General features: G+C 42.6%; 1 protein-coding gene across 1 annotated transcript in view; it reads left to right on the top strand.

The window, feature by feature from the left end:
* Nucleotides 1-12102, top strand: part of hspa12a (heat shock protein 12A) — a 57638-nt gene extending 45536 nt beyond the window's left edge. Inside the window, exons 7-12 of the mRNA XM_083897347.1 lie at nucleotides 885-1056; nucleotides 4701-4787; nucleotides 6570-6674; nucleotides 6767-7025; nucleotides 10493-10596; nucleotides 11416-12102. Coding sequence (XP_083753473.1) covers nucleotides 885-1056; nucleotides 4701-4787; nucleotides 6570-6674; nucleotides 6767-7025; nucleotides 10493-10596; nucleotides 11416-12047 — 1359 coding nt within the window. The 3' untranslated portion in view covers nucleotides 12048-12102. The remainder of the gene's footprint in view (nucleotides 1-884; nucleotides 1057-4700; nucleotides 4788-6569; nucleotides 6675-6766; nucleotides 7026-10492; nucleotides 10597-11415) is intronic.
* Nucleotides 12103-27009: the final 14907 nt, after the last annotated feature.

Below are 27009 nucleotides of genomic sequence, written 5' to 3'. Positions count from 1 at the left end.
GAGGGAGGGTGTACCGATTTCGGACAGTTATTTCATTTAGGCCCCGGTAGTCGATGCAGGGTCTGAGGGATCCGTACTTCTTCTGTACGAAGAAAAACCCTGCACCGACTGTAGATGAGGATGGGCGGATGAGGCCAGCGGCCAGGAACCGATTTATATATTCCTCCATGCTTCTTTGTTCGGCGTGGGAGAGGTTATACAGTCTTTTTGAGGGCAGAGTGGACCCCGGAAGCAGATCAATGCCACAGTTGTAGGGACAATGAGGTGGTAATGAGAGGGCAAGATGTTTAGAGAAGACCTCATGGAGACGTGGTGACCTGGAGACAGAGCCACGCCTCCTGCAAAGAGAGAGTGAAAGACACAGAGCAGCAGCACAGCACAAACCAAAATGATAAAGAATATAATAGTGAGGGTGATGTGAGAGTGAGATCATGTCAAAAACATTATCTAGCTCTGAGCTTTCAAAGTTACTTGGGAACAGACTTGACACAATGACTTCTTCGTGTAGCATTAATAACGCACTGACACTGACTGAGGGAAGTGGGGACATTATAAAGGGGAGAGGAAATCAAGGGCAGGTGTGTGTGATTACTAAGGATCACCAGGTGTAGTGCACTAGGGAATTAGGAGGTGTGTCAAGGTGGATGCAGTGCCAGCGCGACAGGATGAGTTTACCAAAATAAAAGGGGAAGTGAACCTAACCCAACACCAAAACATGACATGAACTTTAACGTGACTTAAGACAACTAAAAAAACTGACTAATCAACAAAAAACATTAACAGATCTGCCCCCTCGTGACACAACACTGTGCAAACTGGAGGAGCAACATTATACATTTAGAGAAAGAATATTAATGAATATCTGATTTCTCCCCCTTCTGTAGTCTGGTCTGGTTTCCCGTGAGAACCCAGAGCAGCTGATCATCGCCTTAGAACCTGAGGCAGCGTCAATCTACTGCCGCAAGCTCCGCCTCCACCAGATGGTGGACCTTGGAATACAGAACACCCAGAATGGCTTCAGCCCCACTGAAAATGCGGGGAGTGCAATGAGCCAAGGTAAGTCCTGACATAATAATTTTTTACTATCACCACGCTTTGTTGACCTCTAACGATGCATGTCGCCTCACTGAGTACACATTCTTGATACTTCCAGCAGCTGATGAATAGTGCTTTCTCTGTAGTTTCTTTAGGTTAAACACAACATGCATGATGGTGTTGAGTAGGGCTGCACGGTAACTGGTTAAAAAAAAGGTGATGTCGACATGGGATCTCATTTCTAAATGTCAATGATTCTTGTGCATTTTATATCAGGAGCTGCATCACAAATAAACAATCCTCTCGAAGTCTCCTTATCGCTGCCTTCTCTTTCAACTTATCTGGCCCGCCACGGCAAAAGAGGGCGTAAGTCGGCCCAGCGCAAAACGAGTAAAATTTTAAAATTGTTCAACTTGAAGTTTGTAAGAAGCCACTACATGCTTCAAATCACAGTATTGTGGGTCTTAAAACCATAAACTTTGTATTTGAATTAAGATTGTTTGATCGCTGTGAATCATTCCTAGTTTGGGTGTGGCGATCTCACATTCCAGAGCTTTTGTTGTTTTTTCGGCCAATCAGCTGACGGTCACGGAGAATACGCATGGCTAATTAATATGCACGCACAGAGAGAGAGAGAGAGTGTGTGGAACTTTGTAGCAGTTATTGAGCGTGTGCACTGTGAACTGTGGCTGAACTTCTTAACAAAGACAGACACAGATCTCCCTTCTGCTCGGTGAGTGGACTCGTTAGCATTTTAAGCTAGCGATCTTTACGTCACAAAAACAACAAACAGATGGATTATTCAGTGGCCGAAAGAGAGCAGGACAGACACAGTAGTTTTCTGAGATGATGACCTGGCGCCAGCACCGCTCTATCTCCTTATGGATGAGTTTTCATTAACGTGGTTAATCTACGAAACGTTAGTGTTCAGCCACATATAGGGACGTTATTTCTTTTAATAATCCACAATACGTTTCAGAACGTTATGTGGCTGAATTGTTATTCACTAGCTCCACATGTGCTGATGTGCTTGAATCATGTGTGAATAACACAGCTTTGTGTATGAAGTATTGACTGTGATGCTCATGATTTAGCAACGAGTTGAGAGTTATTAGCACATCATCAGCTCATTCAAGAACAGACTGATCCATCCACACTACACCACAGAGCCACTTCAATGTATTTCATTAGTGTCTGCGGCGGCAAAGCAGTTTGATTTGATATAAGAAATATGTGTCCATCTTTGACCCTTCTCTCTTAAGTATATATAGTATATTTTGTTTTCATGAAACAACAAAAACAGATGATGGAAATACAGTGGTATGCAAAAGTTTGGGCACCCCTGTAAATGTTCATGATTTTCTTTTATAAATCATTGGTTATTTGGATAAGACATTTCAGTTAAATATCATATAGGAGACAAACACATGAGCCATTAATGGCCATGGCTACTTACAATCTTATTCTTTAAGGCAGCAGGACTGCATTTACTTTACTGTTCAGAGAGGAGAGGAACAACGTTATCTCTAGAGTTTCAGCATTTCTTTATTTCTTACACCACCAAAGCTCAGAACCTCTAACCCCAGCATATTGCGTGATCACGATACAATACTCTCAGTGAAATGAGAGAGATCGCAGAGAGATATTATAATGTGTACACAAGCGCACACATAGAGAGAGGGAAAAAAACATGCTACTTGATTTCTCAGCCTCTGTAGCATAGGAACACAATCCAGAAATATTTAAGAGCTTACACCTGTGGCTTTCCTGGGAAATTGAGTTTATTTAGATACACCGTCACAAAAAAAATGTAAAGGTAAAGGGAATAACTATTTTCAATAAAAAAAACAGTAAGAAAATAAAGTAATATCAACTTGTGTCAGTGCCTTGATTTAGTCCTGATGGAGTGTGAAGAACAAGAACAGCATGTAATAACTGTAACAGTCTGCTTCACATGTGACGGTGATAGTGCTTACAGCACCTACCCTGGTGCGCGGTAGGAAACACTCTGTTGATTACGGTGGTAATTTTCCGTCTTCCGTCATTTTCAAAACCTTCAAACTCATCGTCGTTATCGTCAACCTTATCATCTTCTAACATAATTATTTCTTAACCATAAATCCCGGTCGATTGGTTCAGCACGTTCAAAGTCATCAGCAATCATGTCATCGAAGCTGAGAAACTCTTCAAACTCACTGCCTTCCGAAATCTCTTCACTGTCAAAGTCCTAAATGTTTGCTCGAAAAAATTTCGAAACATTACGAGGAACCCTTATACCCCCCTGAAAATGCACCTATCTGCTTTCCCGGCATCAATGGTAGAATTACGCAGCTGCGCTCCCGGCTCTAATGGTAGAAATGTGGCAATGGTTTCCCGGCGTCAATGGGTTAAAGCACATCTTGTTTGTTTCATTTCAAATCCATTGTAGTGGTGCATAAAGCCTAAAAGATGAGAATTGTGCCCATGTCCCAATATTTATGGACCTGCCTGTCTTTATGTAAGTCTGCCACTTGGTGTACCTATTAGTGAGACTAAGACACCACGACCCCACCACATTGATCCAAGCAGCAGGCCCAAGCAGCACAGAAGAACAGAACATCCAATGACCCCTGCAGAACAGAACAGACCTAAGGGCCAACCATCCTGTGGACAATCACGATCCCGCCCCCAGGGCAGAACAGCAAAGGACCACCGAAGCAAAAGGGACCAGCACCCCTCGACCCGGGGCCCACCACTACCAGAGAAGCCAGACCACCCGCAGACCACGGCCCGCAGGGAGAGAGCAAGGACCCAACCCGAGAGTAACCCTGCGGCACCCAAGATGCCACATGCTGGGGGGCTATATGTTTGTTTTATTTATTAAAAAATGTAAATAAATAAATTAATAATCAATATATAATCCAGCTTTATTGCACAACTCTATCAATTTGGAACAGTAACTACACTTAATCATATAAAGCTGTAGGGACTATTTTCATGGTATGTCTCGAGTAATTGTTTGGTCCAAAAAATATATCTCTTTATTTCCCAGACCTCCCAGCAATGATGTTCTCAAATGTCCGGTTTTGTTCAATTATTCAGTTTGAATGATTTCTTGTTATATGGAGTAAAAACATTCACCTTGAAGAACCACAACAGACGTCGACTCACTTCTGCAGATAATAAGGTCTATAGTAGCCAAACATGGTTTCACTGTGGACACTGGAGACGGGACGATATGACGACAATGTTATTATGCATCATGATAAAAAAGAGTTGGTAGTGGTCAATTTCCATTGTTGGGATAAGCTTGAAAGGGTAAAATCATTCATATTTCAAGTGACAATGAGTCAAAATGCTGTCTAGCTTGCTATCATACAGTCTTGGTGATTTGTTTTGTTGAGGAAGCCGGCATTCTGGCACCTCATAACATATGATGATCTCATTTAAGGTTCAAGTGATTCAGTTTTTGTTAAGAATCCTTTCAAGAGATAAAGGCTTTCCTTTTTACAATTATTGCATAACTATTTGGTCTGCATTATCGTGACATCCTCCCATCCCATCGTGACCACATTTGCTTGAGCCTGCTGCTTGCCTGTCACACCAGTGTACACTCAGTGCCACACAGCAGAGCTTCATGCCATCAGCTCACTCACCACAACATTCTTTCCTCTGTTAACAACCAGCCAAGGAGCATGTTCGGCGCAACCGGCAGAGCCGCACGTTTTTGGTGGAAAATGTCGTAGGAGAGCTTTGGTCGGAGCTGGAAGAAGGTAGAGTCTTTAATCTTCTTATCTTCTTCTCCTCCTCCTCCTCAGAGGTAACTGCTCCTGCTGCCACGCTGTCATGTTATGGTTTTACGGCATGGACAAACTCATTCTGACTAATACATAGTTAGAAATGAAGCAGTCAAATCCTTTCACCAGGTGTATTCACATTCACTTTGAGCTTCAATCAAATGGTTTGTATAAATATATAGAACCCATGGGTTTGAGCTATTCTGAAATCTACGAATAACAAATAACTGAATGAATCAGTGACTTAGACTTAGATCACTTCAGTGAAGAATCTATGTTGAGAAGAAACATTTAAAGGGATAGTTCAGAGTTGTGTGGATGTGTGATGTACTAACCCAGACACCAAGAAAAAAACATAAGTCTATAATCACGTATATAAAATAATACTTGCTGCTTTATAGACAGTTTGACCTCTCCTGCACCAAAGCCCATAGATAAATGCATGTGATACAGGAGCAGCTGGGTTTGGTAAATGTCTGGAACTTGAGTAAATCCAAAAGCAGGATTTCAAACACGGGAATCACATAATATCACATAATTTCATAAAAGAGGCAGTGGTAGATTACTGATTTTCTCTATGGACTTTGATGCTGGAGAGTGAGTGGTGATGGTTTACAGAGAACACAAACATGCCATTTCCCTCAAGAAAACGCTGTCTAAATGCAAAATAAGTAATATGCACTTAAACTGGCCTTGGTTTAAGTGGCTAAAATCTATTTCTTGTTGGGTCTCTGGTGGCAGCCATGTTTTCATTAAATCTCATTGGCTGCCATTGACTGCTATTGCAGTCAATTCGACCACTGCGTTCTAGATGGCTGGCAGTGAAACCTGCAGACCTGTATCAGGCAGCATTGACTGTGTGTCAGTACTACAACCTGAATTATCCCTTTAACATACCATGACATGTACAAATAAGACTTTGTTTGCAGCCTGATGGAGCTTCATGAGCCCAGTAAGAATTTCTATTGAGAAGTCAAACTCTAAGTCACCTTGTTGACTGTTAATCAATAAATAAGACTGATGAAAGTATGTGCTGTTACTCATAAAACAAGTAGAATAAGTATAATAGTTATTTCTGTGAGTGATGTTGGTATTTAAAGTTATTTCATGAATTTATATGATTAAATTTGAAGATAGAGTGGTAGTAGTTAGTAGTAGTGTAAGGTAAGATACTGTAATTATGATTTCATTTACAGTATCATTTTGAATAAATTAAGGTTCAGTTGTGTAATAGATTCAAAATGTTATTGGGCATTAACACGACTTGAGAACTAACCTGGATGTGTTACCTTTTTTAATTTGCATAGAAAATAGTAGAATCAGAAGTTGTATAATTCGTAGCCTTTGCTGTTGCATTGTATCTATGAATTGTTCAGCTATTGTCCCCATTAGTAGCTTAAACATGTATTTTTATGTATTGTATTTGTAGGATGAGTATCACCTAATGTTCACAAAGCTCCTCTTTTTCTAATGTTTCCCTCGTCCATGCTTCTCCACATCAGTCCTCTCACCATGTGGATTCACTGACCACAGAAATGTAGGTCAGCACTTCCCTGTGTCTCTTAGAGACAGTTCCTAAAGAGCAGGAGCCAGAGAATCACGTCCAGCCTCCCTGGAGAGTGTAAAACCAGCAGAGCCGTGGAGGCATATTAGAGGCGTCCTCAGAGTGTTGTGATGACTGATGCTATTAGATAACATGTATTATGAGAAGTCAGTGCACAGTCACACGCCGTCTTTGTGTGTATATTTTCTGTGCAGGTGACCGTTATGTAGTGGTGGACTGTGGAGGAGGAACTGTGGACCTGACAGTTCATCAGATCCGTCTTCCAGAAGGACATCTAAAGGAGCTCTACAAGGCCTCAGGTAAACAAACCAGTAGTTTTTGCTTTGCTGTCTGCAAATGTTCTCACTTTGTCAAATCTCTAATCTCCATCACAACCCCCTCCTTCTCCCAGGTGGCCCCTACGGCTCCATTGGGATCGACTATGAATTTGAGAAGCTGCTGTGTAAGATCTTTGGTCAGGATTTCATCGATACATTTAAGATCAAGAGGCCGGCCGCCTGGGTGGACCTGATGATCGCGTTTGAGTCTCGGAAGAGAGCGGCAGCCCCCGAACGCACCAACCCCCTCAATATAAACCTGCCTTTCTCCTTCATCGACTACTACAAGAAGTTTCGGGGCCACAGTGTGGAGCATGCCCTGCGCAAAAGCAAGTGAGTGCATCCAGAAAACCAGAGATCAAAATCCCCAAACGATGTGGATAGGGCTGCAACTAAAACGTATTTCTTTTGACGACTAATCTATCGATTATTTTTCCGATTAGTCGACTAAACACGATTATCTCCGTTAGCACCTATTTTGGACTTGTGTTTAACCTACATACAGTGGACTCACGCGTGTGCTTTAATAACACGGCATTTAACACAGTTAAATACCTGAAAAAAATTATCACATATTTCTTACAGCTTAAATATTGAATTAATATGCTCCAAATCACACAGTTGATAAGTGAAAGAGGTTTACAATTCATTATAAACGCTCGTATCTACAGGGGCTGAAATTAAGTATGTCAAAGCAGCTTCGCTTGTAATTCACCGATTACTGCCGTAAAGTATGCATTAACGTAAGTGAACTAGTGTTCGCTAAGCTAGCTTCTTTCATGATTTTCCGACTGATAGATGTACAACACAAACCTATTATATACTTGCATCACAGGCTGATGATTAATATGGAGTGTGTGATTTAAAAATGTCTATGTGGTATCAGTGTTATTTGTGAACTCACTTCTCTGTGATACATGATGATACAGCAGCTCCGGGCTGCCGCCGTTTAAGGTGTTTGTGAATTGCCGTAACGCTACCATGGAATGAGAGTTGCGCTTCACAGAGATTGCATTTAACGGGTTTCGCTGTTTTATTTTCAGTGAAATGTTCCCAAACTTTGGAAACTTTGGGTGAGAGTTTTCGAGTTTCCGCCATAATTTGTGCGTTGTTCTTCTCTGCTTCCTTGCGGAATGTAAACAGTGAGCAATACTGCCCCCAGCACTTCCTGTAGCTAGTTCTGGATAGCGCGAGTGTGTGTTTGTTTACAACAACAATAACACGACACATGGACGCTTAAATTTTATCGTCGATGAATTTTCATTGCAGCCCTAGATGTGGAGTAGGGATGAGGCCATGTGAGACAGTGTTGTGTGGGTCACGGGTGATTCGTTCGAAAGAACTGATCTTTTGAATGAACGAACTGAATGGGATCACTTCATGAACTGATTCGTTGCTTTCTTAGTTCAGTTGAGCTCAGCAGCGATCGTGGCGGCCGGGAGCGGAACTGCCACAATCTGTGAATGACTCGTGAAGTCGTTCGCCGACGCTGTCACTCACTGGTCTTCGGCACTGTCGGCTAATGTTTAGTCAAGCTAAGCCACTTAGAAACAAGCGCACACACACACACTAGCCCCATTAACAGATTTAGGTACACATAAAGTAATGAGAGGAGAGGAGACAGAAGAGAGACTCACCTATAGCTGCAATATTTAAAATAATAACAAATGTATATGTGCATTAGTATTAGAGGATAGTATTATCCTCTATGTGAGGCTATAATAATACGAATACTAAAAATAAAAATAATATTAATACATTTATACTTTTACTTTTTATTTAAAGGTACAATATGTAGTATTTATGGGTTTATATAACCCAAAATCCACTTTTTTATACATATTATGTGCTCCTGCATTGTCTAGTCGCTGTATAATAGTTTTTGTTTCATTTTTGTAGTGTTTCAAAAAGTCATGTTAAATAACATGACCGCGGACCGCGGTTGCATAGCCACTGTTAGCAGCGAGACGCCATGTTTCTACCGGAGCCTGTAAGGACAAACGCAAGAGAACAAAACAAGCGTCTCTTTACTTGTAGCGGAAGTCCCGCCTCCTCTCTCTCCGCTTCGTCTGCTACGGCCGCGGTAGCTCGCCCTCTCCCTCGCCTCACGAACCTCATCTGCTGACACGGAGAAAGACGACGAGGACGACATTTGACCAGCTGCGGATACCGTAGCGCTCAGGGAAGGGAGGGGGTGAGCAGGGCAGCAGGTCTTTGTTGTAAATTCCAGTCTCTCCTCTAGATGGCACTATAAACTACTTATTTCCCCTTTAAGTATTATTGTTTTTGTATTATCATCATCAATATTATCATTATTATAATGCTGTTTTGCAATTAAACTGTACTCTTGTATCAAAACTTGGGAGGGAGGAGGAGTCTGTCATGGCAGGCGAGTGTAGTCACTCACTCACTGACCCATGAACGTACTGCACTCAGGGAGGACGTGAGTCACGTGGCAGGGCACTGGGCTCCTGCTAAGCACTGAACGATTCGGTGAACGAATCTTTTGAACGAATCATTTTAATGAACGGATTCTCGGGATTCAGTACACTCAAATTAATGTGAGACTCAATATCACCGTTGTTCCAATACTGGTCAAAATCATTGGGTCTGATATCGAGAAGAAAAACATTTAAAATCTGATGAAATCTGTAAACCAAAAAGATAACAAGAATAAAAAGCAGGCATTTTAACTCATTTTGACTTTGGAAGCGAATAATGTCACGCTGTTGGAGCATTATGTTTTTAAAACGGCACTTAGAGCTCAAACTGCTTCATAAAAACTGCTTAAGTTATTTAAACCATGTAGAGAGACATAATCTGACTGATATGGTTCTGTGTGAGCCTAGATGCTCATTAGATAAATGCATTGTTGCTGTGAGGGAACTATGGAGTGGTTTCATGTTCACGGGTTAGTACTCCATTAGCGTGACACTGTTGTTACAGCAGCTGTGTGCTGTGAAGGCCCCCAACTGTGGGCCCTCAACATCTGTAAAAAGTCAAAACATACATGAATCAGAAGATCATTGAATAAGTCACAATGCAGACATTATGTGCCAGTAACTCATACAACTTCACCTCAGTATCCTTTTATTGTGACATAACCTATCACTCTTGTCCATTAGAGGACTAAAACATCCTCTGGGACCGTGGAATCTAGACTTTAATGGCCTTTTCTCATGTCAGTTTGCCATCCAGGCTCCTGAGACCCAGTCAGATGTCTCAATTTTCTGGAAAGCCTTGGGTGGGGCCAACATTACAGCACTATCACACTCACTCACTCACTGAATGTGCACATCACAGCAGATCAAACCCATGGGGACATGAGCAGATGGATATGGATTATTTCAGGGGTCAGTGAGGGACAGAGGACAGGAGACAGAGGACAGAGGACAGCTGGAGACAGATGATTATGTGAAACATAGATTAGTAGCTGATTAGAAAATGAAGCAGATTGACAGACGGGGTTAACAAACTTCTTTTTTCTCAAACTTAAACGTATGTGTTGTAGAACAGTGACACACAGATGTGTTTATATCTCAGACAATCACAAACCTTACATTTGTCTTTAAAGTTCTGTTAAAACAATAAAACAAAGTGTGTGTGTTTGACATCAGCTGTAATTAAAGAAGCCATCACTGAGTTGCAAAGGTGCTGAGATTGAGACCAAGTTTTAAGGACTGGCTTTCATCATCGGAAGTTTGTCCATGCCATTCTACAATGTTTTCATCAATATTTCATCAATCAGTCATCCATCCACCAAACTGAATCTAACAGACGTTCTCACCTCTTGTGTCCAGTGTGGATTTTGTCAAATGGTCGTCTCAGGGAATGCTGAGGATGAGTCCAGATGCGATGAATTCCCTCTTCAAGCCCACGATCGATCACATCATCCAACATCTCAGTAAGCCGCTCCCTCCTCACACACACACACACACACACACACACACACACACACACACACACACACACACACACACACACACACACACACACACACACACACACACACACACAGAATGTGTCTGAAAACATGGGCTGTTATGTAGCTCCACACACTTTTCCTACGCACACATACATGCAATCACATTCCCGATCACCAGAATCAATAAAGGGAGGCTCAACATGACTGGAAGTGAATTAACTTCTGATACTTATAATGATACAACAGATTGTAGAATGTCATTGCGACAGGATACAGAAATGACTGTGTAGCATCTTGACAAGTTCATATTTGTCATTCTACAAAAAGAAACAGCAACCAAAAATAGGTGATTATTCATTTGGATACAATATTATCTTCCCTAATGACCACAAATCACACACTTTTGTATAAATCATAGATAAATCAGGGTTCTTTCCCTGGGCTTTTTCAAAATGTTTCAGCAGGTCTTGAGGTTGTGACGTCCTTTGACTTCCAGCCACACAAACAGCCACGAGATGGGAATGAAATCAATATGCATGATGCTACTATAATACTGTATATATACTCACTCTAGTCCCGTGTGATATTTGTTTACTCAGTTGATTGTTTATCCCAGAAAACATGACAGAGCAGTGTTTAAATGAAGAAACAGTTTCTCTGTTTACACTGTGCTCTTAAATATCTGTAGGTCTAAAACCAACCATAACAGTGAGAAGTAGGTCACATGATGTGAGCATTGTTTTGCTTGGTTTATTGGTTTGTTCTATTACACACTGATATTCTGTGTTTCTCCTCCAGCCGAGCTCTTTGATAAGCCAGAGGTCAGCGACATTAAGTTCCTCTTCTTAGTGGGAGGTTTTGCTGAGTCACCTTTGCTTCAGCAAGCCGTCCAGAACATGCTACAGGGCCGCAGCCGCATCATCATTCCCCACGATGTTGGCCTCACCATCCTGAAAGGTGCTGTGCTGTTTGGCTTGGACCCCAGTGTCATTAAAGTCCGCCGCTCGCCCCTCACGTACGGCGTGGGTGTCCTCAATCGCTTTGTGGAGGGCAAACACCCACCGGAGAAGCTGCTGGTGAAGGACGGCACTCGGTGGTGCACCGACGTTTTCGACACCTTCATCGCCGCCGACCAGTCTGTTTCACTGGGTGAGATGGTGAAACGGAGCTACACGCCAGCCAAGCCCTCGCAGCAGGTTATCGTCATCCACGTCTACTGCTCCGAGAAGGAACGCGTGGGCTTCATCAGCGAGTCTGGTGTCAGGAAGTGTGGGACACTTCGTCTGGATGTGAGTGGAACGGAAAGCACGGCGCCACGCCGCGAGATCCAGACGCTCATGCAGTTTGGTGACACAGAGATCCGGGCCATGGCTGTGGATGTGTCCACCGGACGCACCGTCAAAGCTAGCATTGACTTCCTGAGCCACTAAGTAAGCTAATGTAACAGGAAAATGGAAAATAACAGCTTAACACACATATATTGACACATACACACACATTAAGCTGGAGATTTACTGGAAAAAGGGGTAAATGATGATGAATCTCAATTCCTGCTCAGTTTAAGTGTAAGAAGCAGGAAAGTAGAATGAAATAAACGCTCGCTGACATTCAACTGCCGCTTATCTGCTCATATTAAGTCACTGTTAACAAACCCATCCACCGCGGTCCTGCAGCTAAAGCTTCGTAGAGTCCGTTTTTCAAATCTCTCCTCATTCAGGATGATTCTTTCTTTAAATGTTGCTGCACATCATTGTGTTTCAGCTCTGCTTCAGTATGTGCACCACACAAAATAATAATAATAACTACGTCTGTTCATGTCCACATATTACATCAGCTCCACTTCACAGCAGTTTAAAGGTCCATTCCAGTGGTTTTGCATAATTTAGCCCTTTATAGTTATATGTAGTTATTTCATAGTTAACCATAAGTAAAAGGAGCTTCATGCATGACAGTGCTGTTTCAGAGTCACCAGATAACATGGTAGCAAACAACTAAAGTCAGGTACCGTTCACACTCTAATCTGAGACCTGTATCAGTAATTGGTACACGACGTTACAAACGGTAATTAACCATTTATTTTCCAGCTTTTTTATCTGTAATTGTAAATATAGAGTTGCATAATCACCTTATGATTATAAAGACATTGTTGTTCTTTTAATTTTTTTGGCCACATCAGTCAATGCTGACAGGTCAGGAGAGGTCAACTTCACATGATTTTAATTTAGCTCAGCTTTGACTGTTTTATGTCTGAAATGAACATGCAGCCATGTGACTTAGGAGTGCAGCTAAAACAGCTGATCAACAAGGCAAATGTAACTTATTTAAAAATTAGAATCAGAATTCAGGTTGTGCTCAGTTCATGCTGGATTCACACGTATTTGGTGGAGGCCTCAAATGAAACAGTTGTCATTCACTTTGAATGGAGCCGCGTCACTGGACTGCAGTATTTGCTTTACTCACATTATGTGTGAGAGAAATTGAGAAATGTTCAACTTTCCAAGCAGCAATGCAAGCACAGACCAATCATATCACATTTATGCGTGAAACTCAAATACTGAACAACAACATTTTACCCCCGCGGCAGACATCACATCACCGTCGTTTTAACAACACTAGTGACATTGTCAGCCATGACAATTACTGCTCAGCTAATCTATGATAGCCACCTTAAACCCCGCCCACTGTCAGGCATTGATGTGACACATACATGTGAATCCAGCGTGAGAGGTCGAGCAGTTTGTAGAAGCTAAGACTTGATGATTAGTTTCTGGAAATGTACTGGAAATGTTCAGCACCTTTGCAACTCTATTCATGAAGCATCTTCAGTGAATGGAATTTGCCACTGATTAATTAAACATAAATAGTTTGTTTGGTCCCATTAAAACAGTGGCAGTTCTCCTCCAGAAGACAACTGTATGTCTTTGTCTCCACCAACTCCTGAGTAAAGTCTTCAAATATCTTCACATGTTCTGTCCTATTGTGGAACTGCTTGTTCAGATATACACAGTTGTGCTGGAGTGTACTTGAGTGTACATGTCTATTCCACATCAGGCAAGCAATCCACACGTCATGTAAATACCTTTCTTTGAAACTTTGTCCAAAACAAGAGTGTACCACCAACTTATCCAGAAAGTTTTGTACATGGAGGGTACACGTGTTATTGAGTCATAAAATGGTGGTGTGCTTGCGTAGGACTGCAGAACACCATTACGGACACATATTAATCTTGACTAAATGTGCCCATGCTAGGTTAGCTGCAGCACCAGAGATTCACAATGAGACTGAGCCAAACTCAAAAACCAAAACTATTGACCAGAAGATGCTACAATGTTTGGTAGAGCTGAGGGAAATGATGATAGTTGTGGAATATGGGGTCGTACATTTGTACTGAATTCTGTCTCTTTTGCTCTCATGGCAATCAACCTTGTAGACAATGGTGACATTTGAGGCCGTTCAGAACACTCATACTTGATGCAGCATCTATGATTTGATATGAACCATAATCATTAATCAACAGGCCCAATCATGCAAAGCCACCAGTAATGGTCTTCATTTCTTCCATGCACAGTCCAGGAATGTGACGCTCAGTGTGAACAGTACAGCCATCACATGTGCTCATCGTTGCCTTTATTTGTTCTTCTGACCATTAGATGTGGAGAAATATGCCACAGGTCACTTGAATATGTTGAAGCCAGTAACGATTCCACTCGAGACAAACCATGAAGTGTGTTTATTTCTGTAAATACAGTATTTAAATATTGTACAGATTTTTAGCATTGTTTCTGCAGCTTTAGAGCCAAGTGTGTGTGTGTGTGTGTGTGTGTGTGTGTGTTTCTCACCAGTCATAGCACAAGCGGCCAGTGCAGTTTCCATTGTCTTGTGCGTTTAGAATGAGCGATTATCACCGTCACCTGTTACTTTTTTCATTTTGAGAGAAACTTGAATGCCTCTGTCCTTTAGAACATTGAGTGAGGACATCTGCTGTTTGTTAACTTTAGCTCTGAAACAACAGTAGTGTGTCCTTTTCTCATCCCCCCTGCAGTACAGGCTCTGTAGGGATTTCATCATGATTCATGACATTACAAATACAGTTATACCGACATATTTCCACACGTCTATGGAAGGTTTATGTCTTAAATAAAAGAGTGCCTAGTCTGAATAAAATGAGCATTATGTATTACATAGTATGTGCGGTTCCTTCACCTACTAACCATATATTTAAGCTTTATAGACGTGTGACATCAGACCTAATCACTGAGAATCACACTGAAACTGAATTTAAACCTCATTTGATTAATCTAACATGCTTGGAATTATCAGCTAAAGCCATTAGCCTCATGCTTATTATCAGCCATTCACTGAATTCAATGAGACACATTTAACCATATCACTAACATTATGATGCTAACATTATGTTGACCAAGATAGCTAGCTATTTGAGCATTAGCTCACTTGTAAATCAGTGCTTACAACCAGCTAACAGGATGTTGCTAGCTAACACAGCCCTAAATGGTGCTAATGGTGCGATGCTAATGTTAGCCTCATGCTTATTATTATTGTCCATTCCATACATCTCTTTAAATGAGAAACGTGTCCTATTATAACTATATAAATGACTATAACAACTATATAAACGACTAATGTGAAGCTAACATAATGCTCCACAAAGCTATTAGCTCACTCAAGTTTATGTAGTTTGTGTAATGTTCATGATTCAAGTCCTCAAATCATAAGCTTATTAATCAGTTCATTTATAGTATTTCATCAGATTAATGTGATAAATATGAGGCTAATGCTAGTTTAATGGTATCTGCAAAAATATGGCTATACTGTGATAAAACAGTCAAACATCAAAATCAATAACTCTCAAAGTGTCGCAGCTGATCATGACATCCCATTTGTTCTGTGACCAACAATTCACGGCAGGTTCAGGGATTTTAAATACAGTAACGTTATAATGTTTTTGTAAAATAAATATGTGTTTTCATGTTCTGTCATTTTAGTGGCAATTCTTCTAAAATAAAATACATATTTTTATGTTTTTTTTGTTGTTATTTTTTTTATCTTGTTTTAGAGCAGTTATTATTTTTTATTATTGTTGTTATTATGTGTATTCCTACTGTGTATTTAAGACAAATGAGCTGAGGGTCACTCACCAGTTTTACATGGCACCACTTCATTTGAACCTTTAAAATAAGAGCCACAACATTTTTGTTCACATTTTTATGTTATTCATAGATTAGTGGTAACAGGAAGTAGTCATACGTGTGTGTAACAGACTGGGTAACTTGCACCATCTGTGTGTGATAAAGTGGGAATGACTGAATCTGATATGTGCTTATGTCTCATCAGAAAAGATTCCACTGAAGTCATTATAAAAGGTTGCTGATAGAAAATGAGGCTCTCCTGTTTTAACGCGTTAGCTCGCACTGAAAGTTTTGTTTTGTGTGGAATGATGCTTCCTTCCTGTTTCTGCAGGTACAGACACTGTATATCCATGTGTGTGTGTGTGTGTGTGTGTGTGTGTGTGTGTGTGTGTGTACACACACCTGACCACACACTATCCCAACACAACTGCATATATGGGCTTCACATGTAAACATAAGTCTTAAAGCTACGCAGGCCTGGACATGAAGCTTTGTATAAAGAGGCAACAAATCACAGTGACCAATAATCCAATAATCTAATAATCTAATGGCTCATTAGGACTCTCATCATTCTGATTCTTTTCTTGATTTGAACTGTGAATGGACGCTTGTCTCGTGTTCAAACCTCGCACCAGCTTTGGCGCCCTCTGCTGTTTCTTCGACACTCTGTCTCTGCAATGCACGTTTGGCATGTGTATCACATAGGAATGACTGCAACTTTTACTAGTGATGGTTAACCATTGATGATGATGATGGAGTCTGACTCGACTGCTGCTTCCTGAGCTGATGTAGATCATTTGTAACTTACTGTTTACCTGACACATACTGCACCTGGATGGATTTGTTTCGATGATGACATTAATGTATTTTGTGCAGCCTTGAGTATTATATGATGCACAGAGCACTGTGATGTAGCAGCTTTATATTTAAAGCTATGATGAAAATGTTCAGCTGGCTTTTGCTTCCTGTTGCGACATGGAAATGACAAAGCAGTGCAGCTCGCTTAACACTATCTGCTTAACACTATCTAGACACAACTAATGGAAAAAAAGATAGAGCTTGTAGTTAGGATCCTCTCAGCCACTGTGCAACACAACACAATGTACACTTTCTTTGTTTTTGATTAACAATGCAAATGACTTGACTGCTTGGTTTTTGTATCTCCAGTCACTTAAATGTCTCGTTCTGTTGCAAAATTCACACAGTAAAAAGTCAATATCAGATATCCACTGTCAACAATAAAAATGTATGTGTATTTCAAATAACAATCTTTAGTCTGCTGTTTTCACTGTCAGAGCAATTGATTTACATTGTGTTCACAGATTATTCTGGAATAATTGAACTGCGATGTCAACATCCTGCTGACTGTACCTTAGAATGCTTTATTAACAACACAACATAACATAAGCCACTGAAACACTTACAGCATGATCAGTGAACTCAGCTGTCCAATCTCACTGGAGAGGTGCTGCCCCCTTGTGGCAAACATAAGAATCTCCTAACAATAATGGCTCCTGAGGCTCCTCTCTATGAATGTACGCATGGAAACTGAAAAGATTACACACATTATACCGAGTTCATTTGTATTCATGTATTATTGCAGTGCCCTGCTGTTTTTCATACGTTATTGGCAGTGACTGTTCTGGATATTGCTGATATTCTGACAGAATATGGCGGCAGTCTCAGAGATCCCGTTGTTTTTGACTGATGCAGCTGGAATACTAGTCTTAAATCTTACATTGATTTAAATGCTCTTGTTTTAAGAAAAATAATATGCCAGTTGGGTAAGTACATTTTTGCTTAAAACGAGCTTATAAATCTATAGCCACTTTCAGATCAATTTGCCCTTTCAACAAGGGAAAAGAAATGTTTACTGTAAGTAGTATTGGTCTTCCTTTACATGATTAAACTGTCATTGAATGTCTTATATTTGCACCAATCTGTGATAGTGAATTTCAATTCTGTATTTAAAAAATACTTCTGCTAACATCTCGATGAAATAAAAGATAATAGATATTTTTTTCTCCAGGAAAAACAATTTTTCTTTTTAGGCCTAAAATAAGAAGTGTTCACAGAAACAAGGCTTATTTTACTTTCTTAAAAATTGCTGGTGTAAAGGTTAAGGTAAGGGGCCAGGGTATTCATCAAAGATATGAAAACAAGTGTTTTTGTCTTTTGTGCCTCTTCAAGATATTTTTAAACACTGAACTTTTCAGGACCAGTCGTCCTCATGGAGACCAAAACCTGGTCCTAATGAGGCCGAACCTCATTTATGAGGAACTGGATCAGACATGGTAAACGTTAACAATAACAGCTGTAACAGTGTTTTTAGGGGAGATGGGGGTAGGAAGGTCTCTCAAAGAGCTATTTATTAGCATAGTTGCCAAGGTGATATGGAGGAACAAAAACAATTTTCCCAAGTGGTCCTTTAGTTTCAAGGTCGTCTGAAGTTCAGAGCGACACAACAAATCAGAGAAATCATAGGAGCCTGACACACACACACACTGTTCAGGATTCTGTTGGTTTATAGTGCAAAACAGGACACAAGATGTGTCCAGCAACCACATAAAGACAGGGGCAGCATTTTAAGTCAAGTATTTATTAACTGACCAAGGATCAAGAGCTTTCACAACTTTTACCAGATACACACAACAAACATATGACAAGATTGTGCAGTCAAATCAGTCAAAATCGTTATTCAGATGTGTTACTAAACGCATCTTAGAAAACTTTCTTACACGAAACAGTCCGATGGTCTGATTTGCGTGAAGTTTAACCTGCAGTTAAACCCTGAGCGATACAAACATCAACAATGTTAGCAAACAAGCTAACGAACGTAGCCTCAAATGACTCATCCGTTCGTGCTGGGACATGGTTAAACCAGCACAATCCTCCGGTTTTTTTTTAAACTGAGCTTCGCTTAGAGCGCCGCCACCAGAGAGGCGAACAACTTATCGAGAGACGTGACGTGAAGTGAAGAGAAGTTATCCCCTCCTCTCTTTGCTCAGTTTACGTATGACACAAGCACGTTAGTGCATGCACATAAATCCTCATTAAAAATGCATTGGAGGGGGGTTTTTTTTCGAAAAAAAAACTTTTTTAACATGAGAGTCAAAGGGAGAATTTTTGGGCGATTCTCCACTTCAATCGAATCGCCCCGCAGGACCATAAAACGTGACTTGAATCTGAAGATTCTGATTGGACAATGACAGACAATATGTCTAGAACACTGATAATGACGACATTTTCTGGCAGAGACGGCTGAAAGGAATATTAGTACTAAGGATCTTTGGAATTGCTTAGGAAATAAATTATGTTTCTCCTCCTCTTTCTCCATCCGTATACACCGTCTGCCCTTGAAATATATATATATATATACTTCTGGTCCTGATCAGGTCAGTTTATAAGCACGTTGTATGGTTTGTTTAAGCCTCTGCTCTCTACTCTCTTCTCTGTTCTCTGCTCAGGTTCCATAAAAGACTCCTTTGTCTGCTCTCATGTTAACGCTGAATCTATTTATTATGAAGGTTAAAGAAAATATTGTGGTATTCAGAATAATTTGATTATGTCTGTGAAACCCCTTTCTTCTCAGCGCTAATTGAGTGAGTAATGTGCAGTTTACTGCCTCTGTGTTCCCTTGAGTGAATTATTTCATAAAACATTGTCTTCTCTTTGTCCCATAGTTCAGGTGTGCTTGTGTAACCCACTGACGTACAGTATACAGTTGAGTCAGCGGTGACTGTGCTGTAAAACCCACCTGAGAGATGAAGCTCATGCTGACGTCCAAAGTGTCTCAGGTTAGACGTCGTTGATCACACAAACAGCATGACAACATGTCTACACAAGTGCTATTAAAGATAAAAGGAGCAGCGTTTGTATGGTGGCAGCCATCTTGGAATCCTGACTCAAGGTATGTGAGGTTTCTCCGAGTTTCTGAAATCCAAATTGAGGAATGCCCGGTGAAATCAGAAATTCTAGGAGATCCTACTACATATGGACACAAGGAAACAGAAGCTTGCCGTGAATCATGCACCACAGCATGACACGTCTTTCACTCCAGCGCTCATGTTGAACATCTAGGCAAAGAATGCAATGACGTGATGACCGATCAGCATTGAGATTCTCCAGATGACGTCACGGCCAGAGGAGAAAATGGACACTAGGAGCTCTATGACACAAGTTTGCTATATGTACCCGGACAAAAGCAAAAAGGAGAGAGCGTGTCAGCTGTTGATTTCACACAAAGATGCAATTACCCTGTGGCACGAATGGCACTGCGCAATGAAAACATTTGTATTTGGTGTGAACGCAGCATTGGACTTAAGCTGGTATAGATTTTATTAGGTGAAGCTTTAGTAAAGAGGCTAAAAACTTTCTTTCTTTCTTGTCCGTGCTGTTTTCACAGAGAGTTGGTGCGTTCTATTTGTAGAACTGCTACTTTTACTTCTAATTGCACTTCTGTCATATTTGTTTCACAGTAAATCAGTCGTATACAAACGGCTTTACAATCAGCAGATGTAGTGATTTGGGATCATCCCCATGTTCCCCGGATCCTATGTTCCCCAGTTTCCCCCAAAAGGACCCGGGGAAAGTAGGACATTATTATTATTATTATTTATTTGTTCCCCGCTGTTGCCGGTCAATGAACAAACCGGGGAACTGCTGATGTTTGTGTCAAAAAGGCTATAGGTATATATTACAAAACAAAAAAAATCTATGTAGTATCAGCAATGAGAACCTTCAGAGAGTCAGAATGGTAGGTGTTTATTTCATAACCACATTTGTGATGAATCAGGCTCCTCCGAATCCAGTCAACAACTATTCGTGGTCACCTAGTGTTAACAAAAGTCAAAACGAACAGAACATAATTGTACACACTCCAGGATATGGATATTGTCCTCAGCACTTTTCAAAATAAACTGATGATATTATAGGACTAACGAAATTAAATTAAATAATCGGAGGCATAGACCAATGTCCCACAATGCAGCAGTTATGGGAATTATGGTGGGAAAAATAATCCCCATATATTGAACCCCTTAATGAATAGCGGGGGAACATAGGTATGCTCCTGTGACTTGTAAAGCAGTTGTTTTGGGTGAAAGTGAATCATTAAAAAGGTTTGTTGACAGAATGGTTCAGTTGTTCAGACTCTGTCTGACAGTCACTGAACTGAAATACCACATTTGCTTTGCTAAATCTTAGATTAATGCACGTTCTACAGGATTTTTCAGTTTAATCTATACAGTTGGACATTGTTGGCTTTGATTCTTGTGTCGGACGTCACGTTCATGACTTTTCAGTGAGATTTTAGCAATTTTAATTAACAATTTGTTGTTTTCCTTGAAGGCTTACGTTGGCATACTTGGCTCCTTATTTGGTGTCAAAATGCCAACGTAGATCCTACTCTTTGACGACCGACATCGCCTCATAACACAAAAGACATACCGGTTTTTCTCCTTGAAGCACAACCATGTATTCACCTTCCCATCTTTCTTGAAACTGCCTTCCATCTGCATCAATCTTTCTCTTCCTGGATATTTTGGGATCATTTGTGAATATTTTGATCTTAATTTCATTCATAACAATGATACACTGCAATCTAGTGGCGGGATGCCGTGACTTCACGGTAACACAATCACCATGCATTGCGGGAAATGTAGTTTATGGTCAACACACACATTAAAGCAGCATAGACCTCGCGGGCCACTTAAAATGATGTCTTGAGTTTGACACGTGATGTAGAGCATTGTTATCCACTGGTATTGCTTTGGCTAACGAAAGCTACCCTGAGATTTGTTTGCATCCACAGTTTTCTCGACTTCTCAACTGGAACCAGGAGAACTCAGGAGGAGCTGTCACAACTTCCGAGCTGCAATGGAAATGGAACGCAGCCTCCACGAGTTAAAAACTGTGCAACTATCTCTCCCTTTTAGTTTGTTGTGCAAGCATTCTCCAGGGGAGCTGATTCTCTGGCCACCTCCATTCATGACCTGTCTGTGAAAGCTTTGTCAGTAACAATGCCACCCCCGAAGCTACTGACTTAAAGATCTGAAAGAAGAAGCGCCGTCATTCGCAAATTTCCGCTGACAAACACACACAATTACAGGAATTAGCGTGCTATTTTGTCATTAGCCTTCACTTTCAATGAGCCAGTAATGAAAAGAGAAACAAGCCCGAGACAAAGACAGACGTCTTTAGAGGATTTCGAGACACTTTCTGTCCCCACCTCCGAGCTCACACATTCAATTTGCTGTTTTATTAATATTATTAATGTAGTCAAGCTTGACGCTCTGTAGCTGAGAGGTTTTTTCCCCCTCTGATTGCTATTGTTGTGAGCGCTGATGGCTCAGCTCAAGGGAAGTCAGAATGATTTCCAGCGCACATTGTCGGCGCCGTGATGAAAATGGCAGCTTTCTTTTTATTTTTTTAAAGGCGTATATTTGCGAGCGTGATTATGGGGTGTGTGTTCAAATAAATGAAGCCGTAAGAATGACGCATAATCAGGACTTCATAAGCCGGCGAAAGGCCACGGACAGATTAATGAGAGCTTTACACACACACACACACACACACACACACACACACACACACACACACACACACACACACACACACACACACACACATACACACACCCACACCCCCCCCCCCAACACACACACACACAGCCTTTTAGAATTACAGATATATGTGACACTTTTGACAAGAGTTTGTCGTGGACCAGTCTGTATCCAAATGAGCAGGAGAAAGCAGTGATCTATCGGACTGTGTAATTTACTTTTGATGTGTGTGTGTGTGTGTGTGTGTGCATGTGTATGTGTATGTTACAGGGGCAGCAGCTTTGAGGGGAAAAGTTGGAGGTTAGACATGTGAAGTAGCTCTTCCTCTTTGCCTCTTAAAGTGACAGTAACGACACGCTGTTAATTGGGAGGTGGCTACAGTGTTGCCGCCTGACATCTTTGATGTTGTTTGTTTTAAGTTGCGTTTATCTTAGTTCTCTCTTCACTGTAAAAACTGATAAATAATTAATGTTTTTTTTTTTTTTGTTTTTTTTTTTAATCAACTTTGCTTTCGTAACATAACTGAAGTCGCCCTCATGATCAGTCTGCACACAGACAGTGAAACGGAGGTCTATGTGAACTCTAACTGTGGCTCATTTTTCATGTATTTAATGATCAGATTGTCTATTACATCTTTTCTGAAGACACTGTATTTGCAGCATATCAACTCTCAACATGCTGTTTTCAAAATCACATCAACATAGCATTGATAACCATGTTTAATTAAGCATATACTAACTGTTAATTAATGTATTAACTAAACATTCAATATTGTTATTCGGGTTATTTAAGGTTAAGTCATTCATTATTTCAATATCTTTTCTAGACTTGATGACCACTCAATGCTGTCACGATCCACATTCCATGAATCGTGTTGTTGTTATTGTTGTTGCTGCTCCGTGTTCTCTCTCTCTCTGTCTCTGCAGGGGGCGTGGTTGACCCACATTCAGGAGAATGACGCCAGTGATTACCACCACCTGCGCAGCTCCTGCCCAGCTGTTCCTGATCAGCGATCATGTGGGCTTATAAGGCGGAGCTTCGCGATTCTCTGGCATCAGTTCCTCGTTTTCGTTAAGCTGGTAAAGTCACACTTACCTCGCTCCTAGAAACATTTACTCTTATAGATCGCTACTTACCTTCGCCTCCGTCTTCAGGTCACCACGTCTCCTGCTTCTGAGAGAAACACGGAGTCGCCGCGGATTCCAACTCCTCCGGAATCGTGCCTCCTGTGAATCATCAGATCCTTCTTCTCCTCCACGCCGACGAAGCAGCAACCTCCCTCCACGATCCTCGTGGACATCAGTGCTCCTCCCTGCTACACCTGCGAGTGAGTCCGTTCCTTGAGAACAACTGAACGAACACTGTTGCCACGTAGGAGCCGCTGTTGGGATCTGACCCCCGAACGATTTTCGGGGAACAGATGTGCCAGCTTCTTATTTCAATGCTCTCTGGTGTTCGATTTACAGCCGGCTACTTACCCTTCAGACCATGCTAAAATAGCATTCGTGGTTAATCTTCTAACTGGTAGAGCAGCTCAGTGGGCTGCGGCTTTTTTCCGTAACGCACAAAATTGTCCCGCTTCCTACGCTGTTTTTGCTACTGAGCTAACTCGCGTTTTCGATCACTCGTTCCACAATAGTGACATCGCTAACCGTCTACTCTCACTGAAGCAAGGTAATTCGTCAGAAAGTGGTAGGAACGATGTGGCGTTATGGGCTATATTTTTACGTGGGCTTAATGAGGAACTAAAAGACTAATTAGCTACTCGCGATATGGCTCCCAACCTTGACTCACTTATCGAGCTAGCTATTCGTCTTGATGGCCGACTCAGAGAGAGACGACGTGATTGGCAGTCGGGGGTCTGCATCTTCTGTGGGCAGTCTGGTCACGTCATCGCCTTCTGTCCTCAGCGCCCAAAAGCGTAAGCTCACCAGCACATGCAGGAGTGCTGGTGAGTAGAGCAGTAACCTGTCCTGCACCTACCCGTGTCACACTGAAGGCCCAGCTTTGATGGGGAACAGAGGGGATAGCTACCACCTGTCTGGTGGACTCAGGAGCAAATGACAGCTTCATAGACACTCTCTTTGCCCAACAAGCTGGTATCCCGATGACTCCCCTACCTCAACCCAAGACCATCTCCGATCTCAATGGGAACCTGCTGGCCGAAGTCACTCACCGCACAGTTCCCATCACCTTGATCCTGTCTGGCAACCACGTCGAGGAGATCCAGCTCTTCATCATCCCGGCTTCCTCGGCGTCGGTGGTCTTGGGTCTTCCGTGGCTGTCTCTCCACAACCCCGCCTTTGACTGGTCCACAGGTCAACTTGCCAGCTGGAGTGTCCACTGCCATTCCCGCTGTCTCAAGTCTGCTCAGCCCTCTTTGTCGAATCCTCCTGACGTACTTCCCGCACCTCCAGACCTCACCGGCGTTCCCGAGGTCTATCATGGACTTGCTGAGGTGTTCTCTAAGGACCTTGCCCTCTCTCTGCCACCTCATCGACCTTTTGATTGTGGAATAGACCTCCTCCCTGGCGCCACCCTTACCTCGAGGAGGTTATACAACCTCTCACGCACCGAGCGCCAGAGCATGGAGGAGTATATAAACCAGTCTCTGGCAGCGGGGCTGATTCGTCCTTCCTCTTCTCCTGTGGGGGCCGGGTTCTTCTTCGTAGAGAAGAAAGACGGCTCCCTTCGGCCCTGCATCGATTATCGGGGCCTGAATGACATTACTGTAAAGAATCGCTACACTCTTCCCCTCCTGGACGCCGCATTCAACCCCCTCAGTAAAGCGAAGATATTTTCCAAACTCGACCTCCGTAATGCTTACCACCTGGTCCGTATCAAAGACCGCATTCAACACCCCCATCGGACATTACGAATACTTGGTCATGCCCTTCGGTCTGACCAACGCCCCTGCTGTATTTCAGCATTTGGCAAATTACATTTTGCGCGACATGCTGGACAGGTTCCTCTTCCTCTACCTGGACGACATCTTGATTTTTTCTGAGACCGAAGAGGAACATGTCCAGCATGTCCGCCTAGTTCTACTGAGACTCTTAGAAAATAAGTTATTTGTCAAAGCCGAGAAGTGCGTGTTTCAGGCCCAGTCTGTTCCCTTCCTGGGATTTATAGTGGAACAGGGCAGTCTCGCTCCCGACCCCTCGAAGATCTCCGCCGTCAAGGATTGGCCTAATCCCACCACCCGGAAGCAACTCCAGTGCTTCTTGGGTTTCCTAGACGCTTTATCAAGAACTATAGCCGAATTGTCGAACCACCAACAAAACTTACCTCTCCCAAACAGGTGTTCATGTGGTCCGACGACGCCGAGGCTTCCTTCCTCCGTCTCAAAGAGATGTTCAGGTCTGCTCCGATCCTCGCCCATCCAGATCCAGAACTCCAATTTGTGGTCGAGCTCGACGCTTCCGACACTGGGGTGGGGGCGGTCCTCTCCCAACGCAGCCACAAAGACCAGAAGCTCCATCCCTGCGCCTTCTTCAGCCGACGCCTTTCACCTGCGGAGAAGAACTATGACGTCGGAAACTAGGAGCTCCTGGCGGTCGTTCTTGCTCTACAAGAGTGGAGACATTGGCTGGAGGGGACCGTCCAGCCTTTTATCGTCTGGACTGACCACAAAAATCTGACTTACCTTCAGAACGCTGTCGCCTGAACTCCCGACAGGCTCGTTGGACCCTATTCCTGGGTCGCTTCAAGTTCTCGCTGACTTTCCGCCCTGGCACCCGGAACGTAAAGCCCGACGGACTCTCCCGAATCTACTCTCCAGACCCACCCGATTTGGAACCAGGTCCCATCCTGCCTCCTTCCTGCATCCTGGGCGCTGCCACATGGCCAGTGGACGAAAGAGTACGCGAGGCCCAACAAGCAGAACCGGATCCCGGAGGGGGGCCACAAGGCCAGCTATTCCTTCCAGAGGTCACACGTTCCGAGGTTATTCAGTGGGGGCACTCTTCAAAGTTGGCCTGTCACCCTGGTACCGCACGCACTCTCCAATTTCTGAAGCAACGCTTCTGGTGGCCCACCATGTCTCAAGACGTCGCCACCTTTGTCTCGGCCTGCCCCACCTGCTCCAGAGGCAAGACGTCCAATCGTCCTCCTGCTGGACTACTGCACCCCCTTCCCTTTCCCCACCGCCCCTGGTCGCACATAGCAGTGGACTTTGTTACAGGACTTCCCCATCCAACAACAATACCACCATGCTAACTGTCATCGATCGCTTTTCCAAGGCGGTTCACTACTTTTCCCCTCCCTGCCCTCCCCTCTGCCATGGAGACTGCCGAGACACTGGTTCAACACGTTTTCCGCATCCACGGTTTCCCTGCAGACATTGTGTCGGACCGTGGACCACAATTTGCTTCCCAAGTGTGGAAGGCATTCTGTGCGGCACTTGGCCCCCACCAGTCTATCTTCCGGCTACCACCCACAGTCCAACGGCCAAACCGAGAGAGCTAATCAAAGCATGGAGGTGGCTCTCCGTTGTGTCGCTGCTCGCCATCCTGAAGACTGGAGCTAATTTCTACCTTGGATTGAGTATGCCCATAACTCCTTTCCTCTGCCTCAACAGGAGTCTCCCCATTCATGGCATCCCTGGGATATCAACCTCCCCTCTTCGACTTCCAGGAGAGGGAGGTAGCTGTTCCATCCGTGCAGGCGAATATGGAGCGCTG

Source organism: Microchirus variegatus (genome assembly GCF_963457635.1).
Source record: "Microchirus variegatus genome assembly, chromosome: 11".
Classification (NCBI taxonomy): Eukaryota; Metazoa; Chordata; class Actinopteri; order Pleuronectiformes; family Soleidae; genus Microchirus; species Microchirus variegatus.
Note: the sequence above shows the minus strand (reverse complement) of the source record. Positions and strands in the feature narration are given on the sequence as shown.